The sequence below is a fragment of the Solanum lycopersicum genome, chromosome 3 (genome assembly GCF_036512215.1).
Source record: "Solanum lycopersicum chromosome 3, SLM_r2.1".
NCBI lineage: Eukaryota > Viridiplantae > Streptophyta > Magnoliopsida > Solanales > Solanaceae > Solanum > Solanum lycopersicum.
In genome coordinates, this window is record NC_090802.1 from 62,328,024 (window position 1) to 62,348,831 (window position 20,808).

At 29.4% G+C, this 20,808-nt stretch overlaps 3 protein-coding genes and 4 non-coding genes across 7 annotated transcripts; 3 read left to right on the top strand and 4 right to left on the bottom strand.

Moving 5' to 3' along the window:
• Positions 1 to 127: 127 nt before the first annotated feature.
• Positions 128 to 2,007, top strand: LOC101246521 (thioredoxin-like 1-2, chloroplastic). Its single transcript, XM_004235976.5, has 4 exons — positions 128 to 924; positions 1,061 to 1,243; positions 1,335 to 1,499; positions 1,587 to 2,007. The coding sequence occupies exons 1-4, from the start codon at positions 757 to 759 to the stop codon at positions 1,803 to 1,805; spliced, it is 735 nt and encodes a 244-aa protein (XP_004236024.1). The 5' UTR covers positions 128 to 756; the 3' UTR covers positions 1,806 to 2,007.
• Positions 2,008 to 6,874: 4,867 nt separating this feature from the next.
• On the bottom strand, positions 6,875 to 6,952 carry LOC112941244 (small nucleolar RNA snoR122). Its single transcript, XR_003246340.1, has one exon. It is a non-coding gene; the product is annotated as a small nucleolar RNA snoR122 (small nucleolar RNA).
• A 254-nt stretch (positions 6,953 to 7,206) lies between these two features.
• On the bottom strand, positions 7,207 to 7,290 carry LOC112941233 (small nucleolar RNA R44/J54/Z268 family). Its single transcript, XR_003246330.1, has one exon. It is a non-coding gene; the product is annotated as a small nucleolar RNA R44/J54/Z268 family (small nucleolar RNA).
• Positions 7,291 to 7,376: 86 nt separating this feature from the next.
• On the bottom strand, positions 7,377 to 7,466 carry LOC112941231 (small nucleolar RNA R44/J54/Z268 family). Its single transcript, XR_003246328.1, has one exon. It is a non-coding gene; the product is annotated as a small nucleolar RNA R44/J54/Z268 family (small nucleolar RNA).
• Positions 7,467 to 7,494: 28 nt separating this feature from the next.
• On the bottom strand, positions 7,495 to 7,555 carry LOC112941228 (small nucleolar RNA Z267). Its single transcript, XR_003246325.1, has one exon. It is a non-coding gene; the product is annotated as a small nucleolar RNA Z267 (small nucleolar RNA).
• Positions 7,556 to 15,497: 7,942 nt separating this feature from the next.
• On the top strand, positions 15,498 to 17,415 carry EXPA10 (expansin). Its single transcript, NM_001247435.2, is given in 3 exon segments — positions 15,498 to 15,744; positions 15,856 to 16,168; positions 16,782 to 17,415. Coding segments are annotated over 3 exon segments (753 nt in total). The 5' UTR covers positions 15,498 to 15,611; the 3' UTR covers positions 17,089 to 17,415.
• Positions 17,416 to 19,528: 2,113 nt separating this feature from the next.
• Positions 19,529 to 20,771, top strand: CAB11 (chlorophyll a-b binding protein CAB11). The gene is made up of 3 exons (NM_001329979.1): positions 19,529 to 19,910; positions 19,986 to 20,401; positions 20,479 to 20,771. The coding sequence occupies exons 1-3, from the start codon at positions 19,597 to 19,599 to the stop codon at positions 20,610 to 20,612; spliced, it is 864 nt and encodes a 287-aa protein (NP_001316908.1). The 5' UTR covers positions 19,529 to 19,596; the 3' UTR covers positions 20,613 to 20,771.
• The last annotated feature ends 37 nt before the right edge of the window (positions 20,772 to 20,808 follow it).

Here is a 20,808-nt window from a genome sequence, read left to right on the forward strand (position 1 = left end):
TTGGTATAATTCAGTTATAGATACTGAATTTGTGGGGCCTTATCCAAAATAAATATACAGAGGACACAGTCAGCTACGCGGTGAAAATGCAATGGATAATTCATAAATTGCCAAATTTGATAAAATCGACAATATTGCAATTTAACCAGCTCATATAGATGCTCATTGTTTGCCTTAAAAAAACCATCTTGATCCAATTATTCAAAAAAATAGTAATTAATTTTTTTAATTCAAAATCAAAACATAACAAACAGAAAAAAAAAAGCCTACACAAATACACGCAAGCAAGATTATTAAATAATCCTTAATCATCTCGATAATCCAAATCAGATCCAGACACATAGCAGCCTACATTGTCAATTAGTGTATCCAAAACCTGAAAATTAGGAAAAAAAGGGAAATTTGTTTATGATGGATAAACCTCACAGTTTAAATATGAGTCATTGACCCCACCTAATCCATCTTTTTCCTTTTTTTCACTTTTTTTGACCTTTAATTATTCTCTCTCTTCACCATTTCTTTTCTTCTTTAAAGTTTCATAGACAACCCCAAAACCCACAAATCCATTTTTGCCTTTCATCCCCCTCTCAACCATAAAAAAGCACAATTTTTTTTTTGAAAAAGTTGAGTTTTTTGTTGTTGCATTCTTGTTTGATTTGAAGAAACTTGTTCTTGATCCAAAAGGGTAGGTGGGTTTGGTGTGAGTTTGTTTGTTGGATGCTATATTCTTGATTAGTCTTCAAGGGAGAACAAAAAATGGCTTGTTTATTGAAAACTGGGTTTTCTGTTAACTCTTCTATTGGGGCTCTGCAAGTTACAGATTTGACACCAAATGAATTTATGGGCAAATCTTTGGATGTATCAAATCAGAAGATTGGTTTTAGCCATTTGAATGTTAAACCTCCAAGACCCATTTCAATCAGTGTATGAAAAACTCTTCTTTTTTTGTGCTTATTTTTTTGGGCTATTTTGAGTTCAAAGATTGAAAATCTTTTTTTTGTGGTTTTGTTTGGCCTTTTTGGAGTTCAAAGATTGAATCTTTTTGTGTTCTTGATTTCAGGCACAAGCTTCTATTTGTGTAAGCAAAGCTTTAAGATGGTGGGACAAAACCCTTAAACCTAACATGGTAGAAATTCATTCAGCCAAAGAACTAGCTGATTCATTGTTAAATGCTGGTGACAGATTAGTTATAATTGACTTTTATTCCCCTGGTTGTGGAGGTTGCAGAACTTTACACCCTAAGGTGTGTTATTTTTACCTAAAATGGTTTTCTTTTCTTCATATTGCTTGTGTTTTATTTTTAAAAATCTCATTTTTTTTCTCAATTTTTGCAGATATGTCAACTGGCTGAATCAAACCCAGATGCCATTTTTCTCAAAGTAAACTATGAAGAACTCAAATCCATGTGTCATGCTCTTAGGATACATGTTTTACCTTTCTTCAGATTTTACAGAGGTGCAGAAGGCAAACTCTGTAGCTTTAGCTGTACTAATGCAACTGTAAGTTTTTCAAGATTTTAGCTCCCCCTAATACTATGCACTAAAAAGATTAGTTTTTTAATGGTAAATATTGTTATTATTATGCAGATTAAAAAATTCAAAGATGCATTAGGAAGGTATGGGACTGAAAGGTGTAGTCTTGGTCCAGCAAAAGGGCTTGATGAATCTGAGTTGTTAGCTTTAGCTTCAATAGGTCAATTATCAAGAAATGATGATTATGATTATCCAGTGAAGAAAGTATATGTGGATTTGACTGATAATAAGAATTTGGGGCTAAAAGAAAGTTCTGAATTGTTGATGGCTTAAAATGGAGATCTGGATTTAGAGGATTAATTGGAGTAATTCTTTTTTGGAGCAAAAATGCTTTGAAATTGTAATTTGTAAATATTTATTGTTTTAATAGGGTTTTTTTTATAAAGCAGGGCTGGGTGTTTTTTGGATAAGCCCTGCTTTTTTGGTCAATCTGTTCGTTAATTTTGAAATAATGATTATGTTATTTTAGATTAAATGCATTGTGCCAATCTTTTCCATTTTAGTTCTTTTCTATATCCTTTTATAATGCAATTATATTTGTTGGCTTTGTAAGAATGAAAATTAAAATGCAATTATATCCGTTAAATTTTTTACAAATAAACAAATAGATAATATCTATTTTAATACGAAGTGGTAAAAGATAAGTAATTGTCAAAATTGTCATTGTTAGGCTGAAACAAAACGTCGGTGTTTTTCTGTTGATTACATTTTTGAAAGCCTTGAGAAAAATCTGTTTGCTCTTTCATTGTTTGACAAAGTCTAAACACCGACAAAAATGTTAAACTAATTTAATTAAATGGTTTGTTTTGCCAAAAAAAAAAAAAAATCTTAATTATATCCATAAAAAAAATGTAAAATTTAATTTTAAAAAATATTAGATATAAGTAATGTTGGTTTATAATAAGATCACTTCCACTTCAATCCTTATTAGTATATGGTACTTTTAGTTTTCATATTTAGTCCAAAAATAACAATTTTTTATATCATACACCTCAAAGCATATTATAGAACAAAACAAAAGAAGAATTATAAAAAAAATTGAACGAGTAATGCTTATGCAGTTATGCCCATTTGGATTTGTTTCTAATTTCTATGTATTGTTTGAGAGTTGAATAAAAACCAAAATGGAGTTCTCCATACCTTTTTATTAAATCTTAACGTCCTTTTCAATTGTGTATTTGTTAAACGATTGCAACATTTTCTCCTTTCGTCTCATTTTCAAACACGTAGTTCTCCATTATTAACTTGTGATGGCTTTGGTTCCTTCATTAATATTAACTGTGGTCCTATACATTTGGGGGCGTAACGCGTGATAACATAACTCTAGAGCGTGTACAATTACGAATATTGAATTCTTCCGTATCATACGTGATTCTAATAAAATTTGAAATATATACCTTTTCATCATTTGTAAAAATATATAAATTAAACTAAAATTAATGATTTTAATCGAGTTCATGCCTTTACTATGTATTCGATTCTAATTTTACTAGGTAATTTAGTCTTGCCAAAAACTTAGAACATTATTAATGCTAACTTTTTACTTTCAGAGGGTTGATAGAATCAAAAAAATTACTGTGTGTATTGAATAATTTTCCACTGTAATATTCTAACGTGAAACATAGTGTGTTTTTGTTTTATTTGCTCTTCACATGAAACATGAAATGTGCTTTTACTTTACACCATCCATCTTACTAACTCATTATGACAGCTGGAGTTGTGCTTAGATTTTTTTTTTTTTTTTATGCAATACAAAAATCGTGACTATATCTCACCAATAGATTAGAGGGTTTGGTTGTGGATAACATCACTAACAGGAAAAAAAAATATTTGCTCCAATGGTAAACATATTTCATCTTTTAACTTTAGATTTGTTCCAAATGATAAACACATTTAGGGCCCGTTTGGATGGACTTAATAAAAGCATCTTTAAAAAAATACTTTTAAAAGTGCTGAAACTTATTTTTAAAATAAGCAGTTACGCGTTTGGATAAAAGTGTTGAAGTTATTATGTCAAACGTGAAAAGGGAAAAATGAAAGAAAGAAATGTTAGGGTTATATGGGTAATTTGGAGATTGTATAAAAATATTAAACACAAAAAGATAAAAATGTGGTCAACTTAAAACAGCTTATAAGCTAAAAAAAAAAAAGCACCCTACCCCAGCTTTTAACTTTTGGCTTAAAATAAGTTTTTTTTAACTTAAAATAAGCTGTTTTGAGTATTGTCAAACATCTAAATACGTCAAAAACCAGCTTTTAAGTCAGTTTGACCAGCTTTTAAGCTGAGCCAAACAGACTCTTAACTATAAGATTGTATATATTTTTCGTCATACTTTTTATATTTAGTGTCTTTGCCGTCAAAAAGTAGAGCGTATATATCCTTCACTCTAACAGATGACCAAATAGGTACACGTGACATTATCTTATCAATTGAACCGATCGATCAATTCGATATTAATTCGGTAGATAAAATTATAACACATATATATATCTTTACTATAAAAAATATAAATACTTTAATTTTTATACGACAAAAATATTAATATCTCTAAAATATAATAAAAAATATTCACATAATATGTACAATAATACAAAGATATATTTGTCTATTTTCCGAAAAGAAAATAGGACTCATAAAATGGAGGTTTATGATGATGGAATGGTTTATGGGAACAAATGGGTCCGACATTTACCCACAGAAAGAGTTCCCATTAGGTGGGTAGCCGTGGAGCTGACGAGGATGGGACCCACAAGGAATCTCATAGATTTTCGAATTATGGATTTGGATATGTACAATTCATTTACTCCCTTCTTCGCCACTTGTTTTTCTATTTTTAATGATAAAGCGTAAAAGATATAATGAGTGGGGATGTAAACATATATTAATACCTATTTTAAAAAAGATAAATAAGGGTCATATTTTAGTATTTAATTTTTAATTAATATTGATAATTTATTTAATTGTTATCAAGGTAAATGTTTTATACATAAGATATACTTTATATAGAATTTTTATGGTTATATAAATGACTCACGTATATCTTTATATATTTTTACCATACAAAAGGAGTTTACATGTATTTTTTATGGCACAAAAATGAAAAAATTTATTTTAAATTTATTTGAATTTGTTTTTTTTTAAAATTATACACAAGTGTATATAATGATTCTTCTAGCAAAGTTCAATTATATTTTAATTTTTATTACATAAATTATTGAAAAAATTGTATATATAATAGCAAACTATTAATTTAAATTAAATGATATAAATATACTTTGATTTAATTGTACCCTGTAGCAAACTATAGTTATTTTCGTCACTCTCCTTGATGGAATCTCGCTCGTCACTCTCGTTTGGTGGCAGTCTCACTCGCCTCTTTCGCTTTTTATACAAACATAAATGTATAAAACGTGTTTGTGTTATAAAGAGATATGATATTGTATAAGTACATATAATTTCGTTTCCCTCTCTCCCCTCTCCTAGATCTCGCTCGCCACTCTTCCTATTCTCATTCGCTACCCTAACCTCTCTCACTTATACAAACAGAAACAAAATGTATAAATTGTGTTTCTGTTTGTACAAAGCGATAGAAAATTATATATACACATGCAAATACATATATTTTCGTCCTATACATTTATAATTATACAATAAAAATACTTTTCTACCCAGTTTCTTTTGCCTTTCTCTCTTTCTCGTTTTATACAATTTCAAATTTTATATAATTTATCTCTTTCTCGTTTTATACAAATTCACTTCAATTATATATATATATTGTAAATCATCCATATATATGTTTGCTATAAAACGCAATTATGCAAACTTTGTTATACCATACGATATGAATTTTGTAAAAAAAAAGAGGTATCTATAATAAAAAAATTTTAAAAAATTAATAAAACATAAATAAATTTGATCATTAAACGTTAAATTTAAATTAATCTTTCAAACAAAAAGGTAAAAGAAAAAGTGTGGAGAGGAGTAAATATACCCCATACAAATTATATATTTTTTTTAAAAAATAATAATTTAACATTAAATTTATAACGAGAATGTCAAATAATAAAATTGAGATATATCAAACCCTTTTCTTTCCTTTTTCTTTCTTTTTTTAATATAAAAGAACAAGTGAAGTACACATAGCCCTGAGGTGTACTTTTCGTATTTTAAAGATTTCCACTGTGGAACTTATTGTACATTTCAAATTACAAAATCAAAAATTAATATTCTTTAATTTTGACAGAAGTATTTAATTTTGCCAGCGTATATAGTCATTATGGATATGCGTTCTTTTTTTCTTTTCAGTAATATTGAGTTCTGCTCAACTGGTTAAAACTTTGCCACATTTGTCGTTGCCGACTGCCTTATCCTATAAATATATTGTGTGAGAAGTGTAAAAAGAAAAATGTTAAAAAAGGCATAATGTTATTAGTGAATCTGAGCAGGGAGTGAAATCGAAATCTTTTTCAAAATTTACCAAAATATAACTTTATTATGTTACTAATATTGACATAAATGATTAACCAAATAAATTTATTTGGTTCGAATCAGATTACAATTCTTCAAAATCAAAAATCAAAAATTCAAATTGAATAGTATAAAATCAAATGAAAAAATCAATACACACCCCTAAATCCAATGATATGTTCTTTAATTTGAAGTAAAAACTAACGTATTCGAATAGTGCCTTATAAGCTAAGGCCAGCTAAAATGAGTTTTAAAATTTGTGTATACTATAGGAGATTTGATTCTGCGTCCAAGCAATATAATCGTTTTCTTTACCAAAGAAACTGAGGAGGGATGGGGGCAAACAAATAATAATAATGTCAAATAAAAAGGAAATTTGTATATACTTTGTACCGTTGAATGAAATGTGTTTTGAGAACCGTATTAAAGTCTGCAAACATATACTAATACAAGCATTGGACAATTCGTATAGTTTTTAAATATAAATTATAATGATGATTCGATTAAATCACACTTATCGATTACCAACAAGATGAAGTTTATGTTGAGGATTATTATACGATTCATCGGTATCTGATACATTAGACAATAATAATCCTTTTAGTACTGGGATTGCCCTGTGCCAATAGCAAAGAGTGTTTTTACTAACATATCTTCCACTTTGTTCACAGCATAGACTCCAGTCCCTTTCAGTTACATTTTCAAATCCTTGCAAAATATAGACGAGAGAAATCTAGAACACCATAAAATTTTCAAATCAAGCCAAAAAGGATTGGAATTTAACAAGTAAGAGATGCAATGTGCAATACACAACAAATATTCTGAGAGGAAAAAAAAAGCTATTAAACAAATCAACAATGGGGTATTGATTGTTTGCCTCAGAGGTAGTGACAATTGCAGATCATCATTCTTATTTCTGATAACAAGTGCAAATATGAATACATCATTGGCAATCAACGAGAACAATCCAAATTCAAATCAACATAGCCCAAAACTAGGAAAAAGGAGGAAATAATGTCTACAAGAGCCCCAAAATTAATTAATATAGCCTCAGCTGCGATGATTCGTTGACATGATCATGAAGTATCACAAGTCTTTTTTAGTAACATCACTGGCAAAATATTATACAAATTCAATCCATATTCAAGGATTCTATCTTGTAATGTAACTAAAAGCTTAAAAGAAACACATTAGTGAAGATGGTGTTGTGCATCAGAGAGATTCCCAACGACAAATCATCACAACCCTATGGATTCTGATGTCCCTGTCTGTTTTATCATCACTTGCAATTACCATACAAAATAAAGGCTTAACAAATTAAAAGTTGGACTTTCTGACACAAAATCATAAGCATAAAACTATTAGATGTAAGTTGAATTGCATCAGAGAGATTCCCATTAGACTAGTCATCTTTTACCCTATAAGAGAGTTCTGATGTCCCTGTCTGTTTTATCATCACTTGCAAACTAACAAAGTAAAAAAATAAAACCTCTAGCCTCAGATTTAAGTTTGTTTCATACAAAATAATCAAAGTATATTTAACACCATCATAGGCAGAGGCAAAGAACTAATAATCACCAGATCAATAAATCAAGTAAAAAAAAAAACGATAAGAGATGAAAACGCATCAGAGATTCTGATTTCCTTTGTTAACAAAATTTCATCTTCCTCCACTACGGAGTATTGAAAATTGAAGATCGTCACTTGCGCTTCACCTTACATACATAAATTGATGGCACACAAACAAGTAATATTGAAGAAAAATCAAACAAATAGAAAATGTTACTTGCTAGGGTTTATCATGTGTGAAGATGAAGACATGTCGTTGTGTTTATATATACATGGGTGAAATACTCTCGACGGCTCCAAGCTAGGGTTTAAGAGATAAAAATGCATTTGAATTTGCCTTTAAGGCCCATATCTAAAATGGCCTACATCTTGTTTTAATTTGTTAGGCCCATACAATTCTTCATTGTTCAGACTACCAGTTAGTGGGCTTAGAAAACCCATTAGCCCAAATGTTTTGTATCTTGTATACAGTATACTACTTAATTGAGCCATTCCTCAAATGGAATATTGTTTCCACTTCCCACTCTACTTAATTCTAAAAGTAATTTCTATTTGGGTAAAAACTCAGGTAAATTTAGTAACTTATGCTTTATTATGTAAATATTAAATTTAGGATTTAACTATCATTGTATGGTAACTTAAAAGTTATTGTACAAATTCATAAATTGTATATCTTGAATCCATCCACAACATTGATGTCCATACTGCTTAACATGAGTAGTATTATCTCAATTTAACTCAAGTATTTTAATCCGCTTAATTCAACTCTGTTAAATGAGCTGATATATAATTCAATTAAATCTCGAAAATTTTGACTAAAATGTTTTTTTAAGAGACATTTCCCCCCTTCATATGTTATGTATAACAATAATAAAGTGAAAAAAATTCTATCAAGTACTTACAACAAATGATAAAACGTCAAACAAACAAAATAAAACTTCACATAATTGAACAAGTAAGTTTAGTAGAATAATTAGGAATTGTTCGACAACTATAAAAAAAATACCATTTGACTTAAAATACCTTCGAAAATGTTTGACAATGTACAAAATGACTTAAAATATGTTTTAAAAAATTAAATATAGGTCTCTTCTAATTATTTTTTATTTTTAATTTAAAAGTCACTTTAATTTGTCATTGCATGTGTATGTTATGTTGTCGTCAGCAGTGGCGGAGGGAGGATTTTAATCAAGGGGATTAAGAAAAAATTAATCACAAATAATATCCCCAAATAAATGGACGGGCAGTAAAGCGAATTCCTCAACCCCCACAGCTACTGAGCAACGCCTTTGTTGTGTGTTCAGGGGGTTCAATATATTATATATATACACATAACTTAAAAACTTTAATTATATATATAATGTAATTTTTGGAACCCAGTATTATTTTCCTGCAATATATTTACCCCTGAGAACCTAATACAAGAGTCAAAATTGAGTAATGTATTGACAAGTGAGATTATGACGATTAATGACCAAATTCTTTCACAATATTGTAATTTTAATTTATGAAATGATGTTAGAATATCCAAAATCAAACGAATTGTTCTTTGATCATAACTGTCTTTGAAAATTTTAGATTAATTATATGTGATTCATAATATTTTTTTTTAAAAAAATAACTTTTATATAAGAAAATTTCGTTTCAACCAATTAAAAAAAATCATGTGTTAAAAAACATGATCACACTTTAAAAAGTCCGAAACACATTAATTGGGACATAAAGAAAGTAATATACATGATAAATAATGTGAGGGGAAACAAAATAAACTCTTTAGGCGATGCATTTTGTACTTGCTTTTTTTTATTTCGGTTAATAATACTAATTTGTATCTTTTGGTTTAATGAAAAAGAAAAGGAATATATAAAACATGGCCGTCCAAATTAAAGTAGGGAAGAGGCCACGGAATAATGAAGTAAATAGGTGTAAAGTATATAAGAAACCGTCAACCACAAGAAAAAATAAAAAGGATTAAGTAAGGTATTGTTGAAGCTTTGTTTAGTTATCCTTTAAAAGGCTAAAGAGCTCACAACTTTTTTACCAAAAAGAAAACGTTATCTCTGCAGTCTGCATGCATATATCGATGCCTCCAAAAAGGCATGATATACAAACCCTATATATCACTATGAGGAGCCTACTTTAAATAACTTTTGACTCTGCTATTCTATTTTTATGTTCTTTTTTTTCAAATATTCAAAGTTAAATTGCGCACTGTAAAACTCATTTGAGAGTTCATCAGAATTTTAAATTTAACTTTTATCTTTGTGCAATCATATCATGAATTTGTTCTATATTGTATTGGAAAATTCATTAAATTTTTAAAATAATAAACTCAATAATAAAAATAGGCTATAAATTATATGAAGAGTTTTGAATTTGTAAACTTCGAATTATTATTCGGCGAGCTCGAGCCTTTTAATTTGTATCACTGTCATAAATTAAAAATATACGCTTAAGCACGAAGAAGACTAGGTAATTAGAAAGTAGCAATCAATTAGAGAGAGAAGAATGGGAGTAAAGCAAGAACATACTAATAATTTAATATATTCAATTAATTTCACAAGTAATATTTTAAAAATAATATATTCCCTTCGTATAAAAAAAGATGACCCAGTTTGACTTGAAACGGAGTTTAAAAAAAAAGACTTTTTTATCTTGTAGTTATTTATGTCAAATTTATCAAAATGTCGTTTAATCTTGTGGTCTTAAACACGCAACGTAAAAAGTCAAAATTAAAATATTGCCAAAAAAAAAAAGATCATTCTTTTTGAAAAAAAATATATATATATATTTTTTAAAATGAAAGAAAATATAATAATATGCCGATTTTATTTTTATTTTTATGAATTAAAGATGTTCTTTGTGATAAAGCTTTGGCTCAAGTAGTAGAGCAAGAACATAGCACACAAATAAATTAGTGTACTGGAATAGCAGAATTCAAGTTGTGTGGAAGGGCGGCGATTTAATGTCAGTTTTCTGGCAGAAGTGTGACCACTTTACCCCCTTTTTCTTAGATTCAGTATTCAAACTTCAAAATCTCATCAGATATGCCATGCACCACCATACCGTAATCTATTTTAGAATCCTGACGAACAATAAAAAAATCTAACTTAAATTTTCTATGAAACTAAGAGGAAGAATTTCTCATTCATCTATCGATAAAAATATAAATATATATAATGAGCAAAATAAATTAGATGAGAATTAGGCTCTTATGTCGGAGTTAAATTTTTTATTGATATATCTAAAATATGAAAAAACAAATGCATAATATATATAAAATATTATAATTTTTCTTCAAAAACAGATTCGAAAAACCTCGGCTCCACGCATGTTAGTCTGGTCTACTTTTTGATTGTTCCAAGGCAGGATCAGTAGCAACTAGCAACCAATTTTTCAAGCATCCTTTTTCTTCCATAAATCTGATTCTACTCCAAATTGCACTCTTTTGAAATTCGATCCACTAAACCTAATAATTAGGGATATCATTACTTTCCTAATAATTACTCCAACTTTTATTTTATTATATGTTATGAAGGTACGTTGTAACCTGTTTTTTTTTTTTTTTTTTTAATCAAAGTCGCTCATTTTGTTTAAGTATTGCGCCAAAAAAACGTTTTTTTTAAAAAATTATACTTGAGACAAATTTGAGTATGTTCTTGGTTATTAACAATTGTTTAGTGACTTTATATTTTTATAATGTGCCTTTTTTTAAAAAAAAAATAATAAGGCCCTTAGGCCAATTTTATTACTCAAAATAAATATTTTTATAATGTACAGATACTTATTCTGACTTTTTCTTTGGGCACAATGACAGTTGTGTAGTACAACTAATGATTCTTGTTCAATGATATATTAGAGAATAATTCGTTCCACAATGTCTTAATTTAAAAATCCAATTATCCTCTCCATACTTTATAGCTAAAAATATCAAGTTCAGTGCATAAAATGTCAATACAGAAATAAAGACTAGTAATATTTGGATTTTGAATCTGACCTTTTCAAAAATTAATAATCTATAAATTTCATAATTTCATGTTCTCGTTGGATCGAAATTGACGTGGCAACTTTCCACATGACTTAAGACTTGTTACCATTGATTCTTGGTTAATGAATAATTATAGATTAATATAAACTTGATCAATTCAATTATCTTCTAGAAGTATTGAGTTGCATGCATAAAATGTCACCATAACAGTGGCCATTTGGGCGGTTATTTTGTCTACATATTGTTTTAGTTATTAATTTCTTTTCAAATATTTGTCTAAAAGATTTCCAAAATACACATAAGTTATAAATTATTGTAAAAGACAAATCCCTAGGTATCAAACCTCAAAATTTCTATCAAAAACTAATTTTCTTAGTTATATTTACTAGTTAGTAGGAGTACTATTTTAGAAGTTGTTAACGGAAGAGGAAAAAAAATATGTTAATACCTTTCACAAGTTGCGTTGCCTAAAGCGGAGGTTAGTAGGTAGACAGGGCAGGACCAAAAAGGGGCTCATCGGGTCCCCTCTCAACTTTATTATATTTCTATTTATATTAGATTTATATTTTAATATTAAAAAATTATTATATGAAAAGATAAAATGTTTTCTTACGAGACTAATGTTGTACACAATAGAATTCAAATCATTTATCTCTTTATCAATCCTGATTAGTGATCGCACGCTCAACCTGTTTCATCTTTTTGATTTATTATTTTTAAAACAATAAATTACTAGTACTATCTCTAAAATCAAAGCAAATATAAAAAGAACATTTTTTTAAAAAAATAGTCAAATATCTTCTTAATTTATTATCGAATTTTTAACTATACTTATTCTTCATAAAGTTCTATCACCTTCTTCTTAAACTATTTTAAAACAGAATAATTACATCCTTAGATGCTGACATGGCATAGAGAGTGTTCTCACTCTTCCGGAGGCATGTGAAAGTCAGCAGAATAAATAAATAATATTTTTAAATTTAACTTTTTATTACATATATAATTTCTTTTTACTTTTCTTTTTAAATTTTTTGTTTCTTTTTCTTTTTTACCCTCTCTTTCACATTACTCAACATTCATTCCACCACCATCTCCTTTACCTTGAACCACCATAATTGCTCTAACCACATTTTTTGTCCATCTTTTAACATTTTTTAGAATTTGCTTCACCAGTTTCTACAAATTAAACGCTGCAAATCATCAAAAATAAAAGCGAAAAAAATAGAATTATTAAACACCTTCCATCATAAAAATCATTCTACTATTAGATTTTTAAAAATTATTGGAGAAACCAAGTCAATTAAAATAATTATGACTATATAATAGATTTTCCGATCATGAATTCATAAACCAACCAAACATGAGTTTTGGGTATGTAATTTGGGTCATCATCCAACTTTTTTACATTTTTATCAATCTCAAGTTATTTCAAAATATCAACACTAATAATCTACCTTGTAATCGATTTTGGATTAATAACAAACATCAACCATCAGATCTTATATTTAGTCTCTATTGTTATCTGGTTAAGACCCAAGAATTTAAATTTTGCAAAATTGTAGTAAAATATCACAAATTTAGTGTCATGAAGACAAATAAATAACATAATAAAAATTTATAAAAAAAAAAGAAAAGAGATGAATTATCAAGCTTGTCAAGGTGCCTGAAGGATACTATGAAATGATGAGAAAATGATAATAAAAATAACTTTGATTTTTTTCATGGGTGAGTGATTTGAAATTAGAAGGGAATGAAAAAAAAAAAAGAAGTAGAAGCAGGAGGAAAAAAAAAGTATACATATTTTTGTAAGAGTTTAACTACTATCCACCGACGGTGGACAAAAAATTACACGGGCATATTATTTTTGGAAATATTTAATTTTTTTAATTAATATATTTTAATATTATTAATATTAAAATAAAAATAATAACAGAGTGTTATATGGTAACTTGAATTATAAATTAATTGTACAAATTTAATTAGGATTCTTATTTGTCTTACCAAAAATAAAAAAATACATAATTTCTTGTGTTTTCTTATTGGAAAGCACTTCAATCCTTCAAAGAAAATCATTGCCAACATATTATTTTTTTTTATAAGAACCGGTACTTGTTACCATTGAAGCAATGCTAGCAAAATATTAATATGAAACTATTCCAGAAACATAAAGTGCAACAAAATCAACATATTCAAACTTATAAGAGTAAGCAAACAAAATCAAACACTATTAAATACGGCCCATGATTTAATCACAATTGCATGCTTGGTTACATTTTTTTAAACGAAATCCTTCTTTTGAACAAACAAACTCTTGACCAATAATGGATTTATCTTTTCTTGATCTACTAATTCGATTTTTGCGCACACTAAAACCATTACGATGAGCATAATCAAGATAAAATTTAAATCCAGTATCAAGTGATTGAAATTCCATACCGATGTAAGGCTCTCTTAATTCTTGCTCACCTAGTTGAGGAACAAAAGATACAACTGCATTCATGTTGCTTTCTATATCCTCCAAGGAATCTTCAATTCCTTCTGCATTTTGCTCTTCTAAATTAGAGATTTCAAAAGTTTCCTGCAATACACAATTATTAGATATTAGACTGATAGGGTAAGTTAGCTTTAAAATTTTAAATATTTTTCATGGCTAATGTATTGAACTTCTTCAATTTGCTAAAAAGTTCTTAAACGTATTCTTTAAATATCTTCATCACTACAAAACATAAATTTCTTCATACATTAAAACAAGAATATTTCTTTGAAACGTTTATTCATGTTGCGAAAAAGACTTAATAAGTTATGTAAAAAAAGATATACGAGGAAAACGCTACCATGATAATTGTTTCAAATTGCTTCAATGGTGGATAGTTGGTTGCTTCAATGGTTTTTGTAGAAAAAGAAGAACGTTAATCCAACTAAGAAAACACAAGAAATTATGTATTTTTTATTTTTGGTAAGACAAATAAGAATCCTAATTAAATTTGTACAATTAATTTATAATTCAAGTTACCATATAACACTATGTTATTATTTTTATTTTAATATTAATAATATTAAAATATATTAATTAAAAAAATTAAATATTTCCAAAAATAAAATGTCCGTGTAATTTTTTTGTCCACCGTCGGTGGATAGCAGTTAAACTCTTTTGAGTTTGTAATTAATGAAAAAAGTGATAAAGAGAAAAAAAATATATAAATAATAAAAGATTACAGCTGGCACAAGTGTTTATCACTACGTATTGAGAATTTAGTTGTCTAGTTTCAAGGTGATATATATTTTGTTTTTAAAAAAACTCAGGGGTGTGTAGTCGAGAATTCGATAATAAATTAGAAAGATATTTATTTAATTTCCTATTTTAATTTATAAAAGTGATAAGAATATAAATTTGAGAGTTTTTCATTTTTTTCAAGTACGTCAAAGAGTCTAGAATATAATTTTTATGTTTATAGTGTTTAGTGATATAGAAGATAAAAATTAATAATAAATATGACATTAACTATAAGTAAGAAAGTTACGAGTGAAGATAAGGGTGAAGTCATGAAGATGATGTGAGTTGATATAATTATAGTTAGGGGAAATCGAAAATTTATTTCTAAGACTCGTGGACATCCACAATTACTTTCATAATATATATTACCTATATTAATTTGGCACAATACTTAAAAAGAAAGTATATTACTAAACTAAATTTATAATAATATTTTAGAAATCTAAAATTTAACTGATAATTTTTTTTATGTAATTTACTTACTATTATAAGTTGAAAATAATAAATAATAAATCTCTCTTTTAGATTTATTAAATACTCATCTTTCGAAAAAAAAAATACCGATTTTTCCTAAAAGCAACAGAATTTTTTTTTAAAAAAATTGAAATATTATTTTGTTCTCCCGTAACATCTATTTATTCCCCACCTCAGTCCCTTTCTTTTCTCATTGCAACTTAAACTCATTCTTCCTAGAGCAAAATTTTCCCTTAAGCGCAAACACACAAACATTAAGTTTATAAGTGAGCCAAACATCTCTCAATTTTTTTATTTTTTTTAAAAATGTCAATTTTGTGGTTCTCCATAATTGGTGTGTTTTGTATACAATTTATTAATTGTGTCCATGGAAATGAACAAGGATGGATTGAAGCTCATGCAACTTTCTATGGAGGTGGTGATGCTTCCGGAACTATGGGTATGCTAAGTACTTTCGAGCTAGAATTTTTAGTTGATGAATTTTAAATTACTTAAATTAAAGTTATTGAGTTATGTCGAACAAAGATTTATATTAATTGTTATAATTCAGGTGGAGCATGTGGTTATGGGAATTTGTACAGTGAAGGATATGGTACAAACACAGCAGCATTGAGTACAGCACTGTTCAATAATGGTTTGAGTTGTGGATCTTGCTTTGAGCTTAAATGTGTGGGTGATTCGAAGTGGTGCCTTCCAGGCTCTATAGTGGTAACTGCTACTAATTTTTGCCCACCAAATTTTGCCCTTCCGAATAACGCTGGTGGGTGGTGCAATCCTCCATTGCACCACTTTGACCTGGCTCAGCCTGTTTTTCAAAAAATGGCTCAGTACAGAGCTGGGATTGTCCCTGTTGCTTACAGAAGGTAAGAGCCTCATTTTAATCTAGATTACTTCGAAAAAATCTCAATTCATGTTATAGAATTTGGATTTTTTTTTTGAAATTTATCTTCAAATATCATGAGATTTGAATCTGATTTTCGAATTCCCAAAACTGGCTTAGTATAACTTTCACTCACCCAACTTCAAATCTTTTTACACTCACAAAACTCCAACATCGCCCCAAGTTAGATGCATCTTCCATCACACTTTTAGGTTTCTAACAACCTCGAAAATTCATTTTTAGAAGTTTGAAATTTCAACAAACTCGAGCTTAACTATTGCAGTTAGTTAAGTCAGTTAATAAAGGTCAAAGCAGAAAAAAATTGAAATAAAAACTAATTCACGTAAATTCAATAATTTTTTCGAATATATACATGTATAATTTGATCATCACACCTTTTTGTGTTCTACCCGCTCAATTTTCAGTGCCTTGTGAATTGTTCCTTAGTTAGTTGGGCAGAAGCTTACTGCCGGGTATATCTCGTGACAAAGATTGGGCCCCTACTAGTAATATTTATATCGGTGTTCGGTTATACATGCATTCGCACTTGCCAATAATAAAAAAAAACAATTTTAATTTTGTTGGCATTAATGCAGAGTACCTTGCCAGAGAAAAGGCGGAATGAGATTCACAATGAACGGTCACTCCTATTTCAATTTAGTGCTGGTGACGAACGTGGGAGGTTCAGGAGATGTAAATGCAGTTTCGATTAAAGGTTCTAGAACAGGGTGGATAGCAATGTCACGCAATTGGGGTCAAAATTGGCAGAGCAATGCATTACTTGATGGTCAAATTCTATCATTTAAAGTAACTACAGGTGATGGCCGCACTGTTTTCTGCAACAATGCTATCCCTGCTGGATGGTCATTTGGGAAAACTTACACAGGCGCACAGTTTACTTGATTCCTTCAATTTAGTGTTGCAACTAAGACTATTACTACTAGTTAATTAGTGTGGATGATGGGAAGAGCTTATTTTTTAAAGTGGCTCTAAACCCTTTTTTTTTTTTTGTTTGTTAAAAGTAAATTTAAGATATGAAGTTACGAGTTTGTGTCCTTGTGGTCATTTTTAGGTAAAGGACATAAATTAGGGGCAGTGGTGGTGGATTTTATTGTCACCACCCGCCACATTACTTCATTATTATAGGGGATATTAGTTTAGAGGTAAAAGCTACTGTTCTGGTTTGATGTTATTTATTGTGGTTCGTATGAAATTTAAATTATGACTTGGAAAAGAGTTTATTATTGTGGTCCTTTTATTTTATATTCCAATGTTATGTGTCCTAATTTTTTATTTATCAGAGTTGAATTTTACTCTTCTTTTGAAACACAAATTAAAGCCTTCGGTCACTAGTAATTTCTCCGTCTTTTTATGATAAGCTTTAACATAATGTTCTGATTATTTCGAATCCCACGTGAATTGAGGGTGAGGGGATAAATATTGCTTATGTTGTTAGATGCTGATATTCAAAATACAAAAGAAATTTTAGCTTCATATAAAAGAATTGCACTATTATTTGTGGGCTTACCTAGAGTGAAAGAGAGCTCCAAAAAACGCACTCAACTTTAGGCACTAATTTATGTGCAACGTGATTGAATAAACTTTTCAAATTTGATAAATAGATTCAAAATTTAAAAACTAGACATGAATTAGATATTGACATAGAAATTGTCATTGTCATAATTTTTGTAATACTACATAATTTTTTCCTGTGAAAATAACAAATGAATTAGATATATTTCCGACATATAAAAATGATGATATAATTGCTAAAATATTAATCAATAAACTATTTAAAATAACAATGCCACTTTGTTCGATGGAGAAACACATTCAATGTGAGAAAGATTGTTAATATAGTATGTTGAAAGATCATATTAAAGAGTAGTGTACCAAAATTTATGTTCAATTTTACTTTATTTAACTATAATTTGATAATAATGTTTTTTAGACTAACTTTGTGACAGTATATTATACTTTCTTATGAATTTTTTCTTATTTGATAATATCGTATGAGATTAAAGAAATTATAATAATGTTTAAAATTACAAAAAAACCATATTATATGTCAAACTAAAAGTTTCACTTTATTTCAAATTATTTTTTTATATCATAACAAAAATGTGACCTAAATTTTTTCAAGTCGACATTTGTTATGTTATTCCACATAGGGAATCCACAGTGAGATATAGAAGCCAGAAGTGTGTCCTTTTCTTGTTCTTGATTTGTGTGGTGATTTCAGATTTCTAAATCCTTCTTGTCTCTTTCTTCTCTACAAAATAAGAATTTTTATTATTTTTAACGAAATGTCAGCATGAAAAGAACTACTCAACTCAAATTTAGACAGGCAACAAAATAACTTTTTAAGTAACTTTTTCTCAACAACTTCCCTTTCCTTATTCATATAAAAGCTTTACGTGTCAACTTTAACATGATTCACATATTTCTAAGGAATTAGGTTATAAATAAAGTGCTTTGATTACCTAGAAATTGTGGCAGCATGTGCAAAAAACTTGAAAAAACTGCTCTTATTAAACGGGCTGCTGTAAGGTCCAACAAACGGAGTAGAACACTTTCTAGCCCATTAACGATAACGAAGAAGCTAATAATTGGACTGGGCCTGATCTGAAGTGGCCCAATTCCTAAAATTGGCCTATATAGCCACTTTTTGTCAAGTTTTAGCCACTACTAAAAGATTAGCCACTTTTAGTGGAGAAAAAAAAAGAGAGCATTTGGACAGCAATATATTAATCTAAAATATGGAAATACTCTAGTATAATGTGCTGAATTTTGAAACTTTTACGAGTGAAACTCCATCGCAATATGTTAGCATTCGAACCCTCGGAGTATGCAACTTTAAGAGACATGATTTTTTCCATAAAAAGAATCTCGATGTTTGAAACAACATAAATTTTCTGAACTCCCGCTTATCAAAATCGTACCACCATACGATAGAGTTATTCCATGTTAAACTAAAATATTTTTATTCTTATATTATATGTCGCGCTAAAATATACTTCCAATGCATAAAAAAGGACTCATCCCACCCAATTTTTCTCAATCAAGTCATAGTAATAGATATATTTTTTGAGTCAAACAATTGTCACATCCTCATTGGATATCAATAATTCCACTTGGCAAAGATCTTCCCATTAACAGATTCCCCAATTTCCATTTCCTCCTCTAAAAATCCAATATATATCTACGTGGCAATTTTTTGGGTCCCTCCTCATCTTCTCAAACCAACAGAAATAAAGAAACAGATTTGAAGATATAGAAGCAAAGATAAGAGATAAGGCACATTTCTTCTCATTGGTTCTTATCAAATTCACAACTCAATCCAACCGTTGGATTCCAAAAAATCTTAGTGACTCTTCAAGATTGAACCAGAGCCACAATTGTCCCAAAGAAATGGCAATACAAATGCATATACAAAACATACAAAGTTTTCAACTCAGCCTTAAAACTACATTGCCATTTCTCCCAATAATCACCAACAAACTCTTCAAATTGGAAAAAATGGCAACCGTGACAACACAAGCTTCCGCCGCCATTTTCCGGCCGTGTGCTTCAAGAACCAGGTTCCTTACTGGATCATCTGGAAAGTTAAACAGGGAGGTCTCTTTTAGACCTTCAACTTCTTCGTCTTACAACTCATTCAAGGTTGAAGCTAAGAAAGGTCAATGGCTTCCTGGCTTAGCCTCTCCTGATTATCTTGATGGCAGGTACGTCTTAATATTTACTTTTGCGTATAAATAGTAAATACTAATACTAATACTGGAATGGTTACTTGTGTTTAGTCTCCCAGGAGACAATGGTTTTGATCCATTGGGACTTGCGGAGGACCCAGAGAACTTGAAATGGTTCATCCAGGCTGAACTGGTGAATGGTCGTTGGGCTATGTTGGGTGTTGCAGGGATGCTGTTGCCTGAAGTTTTCACTAGCATTGGGATACTTAATGTGCCCAAATGGTACGATGCTGGAAAATCAGAGTACTTTGCATCATCATCCACCCTGTTTGTGATCGAGTTCATCTTGTTCCACTACGTCGAGATCAGAAGGTGGCAAGACATTAAGAACCCAGGAAGTGTCAACCAAGACCCTATCTTCAAGAACTACAGCTTGCCTCCTAATAAATGTGGATACCCTGGTGGTATTTTCAACCCACTCAACTTTGCACCAACTGAAGAGGCCAAGGAGAAGGAACTTGCTAATGGTAAGTGGATGTTCACTTTCTCTAAATGACTTTATATACCTGAACCAGGCTAATTATTTTAGGTGGATAATTTGCAGGGAGATTGGCTATGTTGGCATTTTTGGGATTTATAGTGCAGCACAATGTGACTGGGAAGGGACCTTTTGACAACCTTCTGCAGCACCTCTCTGACCCATGGCACAACACCATCATCCAAACACTCAGCAACTAGAAAACCATCATCAGAAACTTAATTGAATATATATTGTTACCTTGTAACCATGTTATGAATTTTGATCAAGAATAGAGCTTTGTGGTAAAACAAGGAACCTTCCTTTAATGTACAGCGTTTCTTATTCGTGTTATTCCTACTAGATCATCAAAAGAATGTGATTTTGCGCTCTTGTTAGCATATAAAGGCAAAAGCC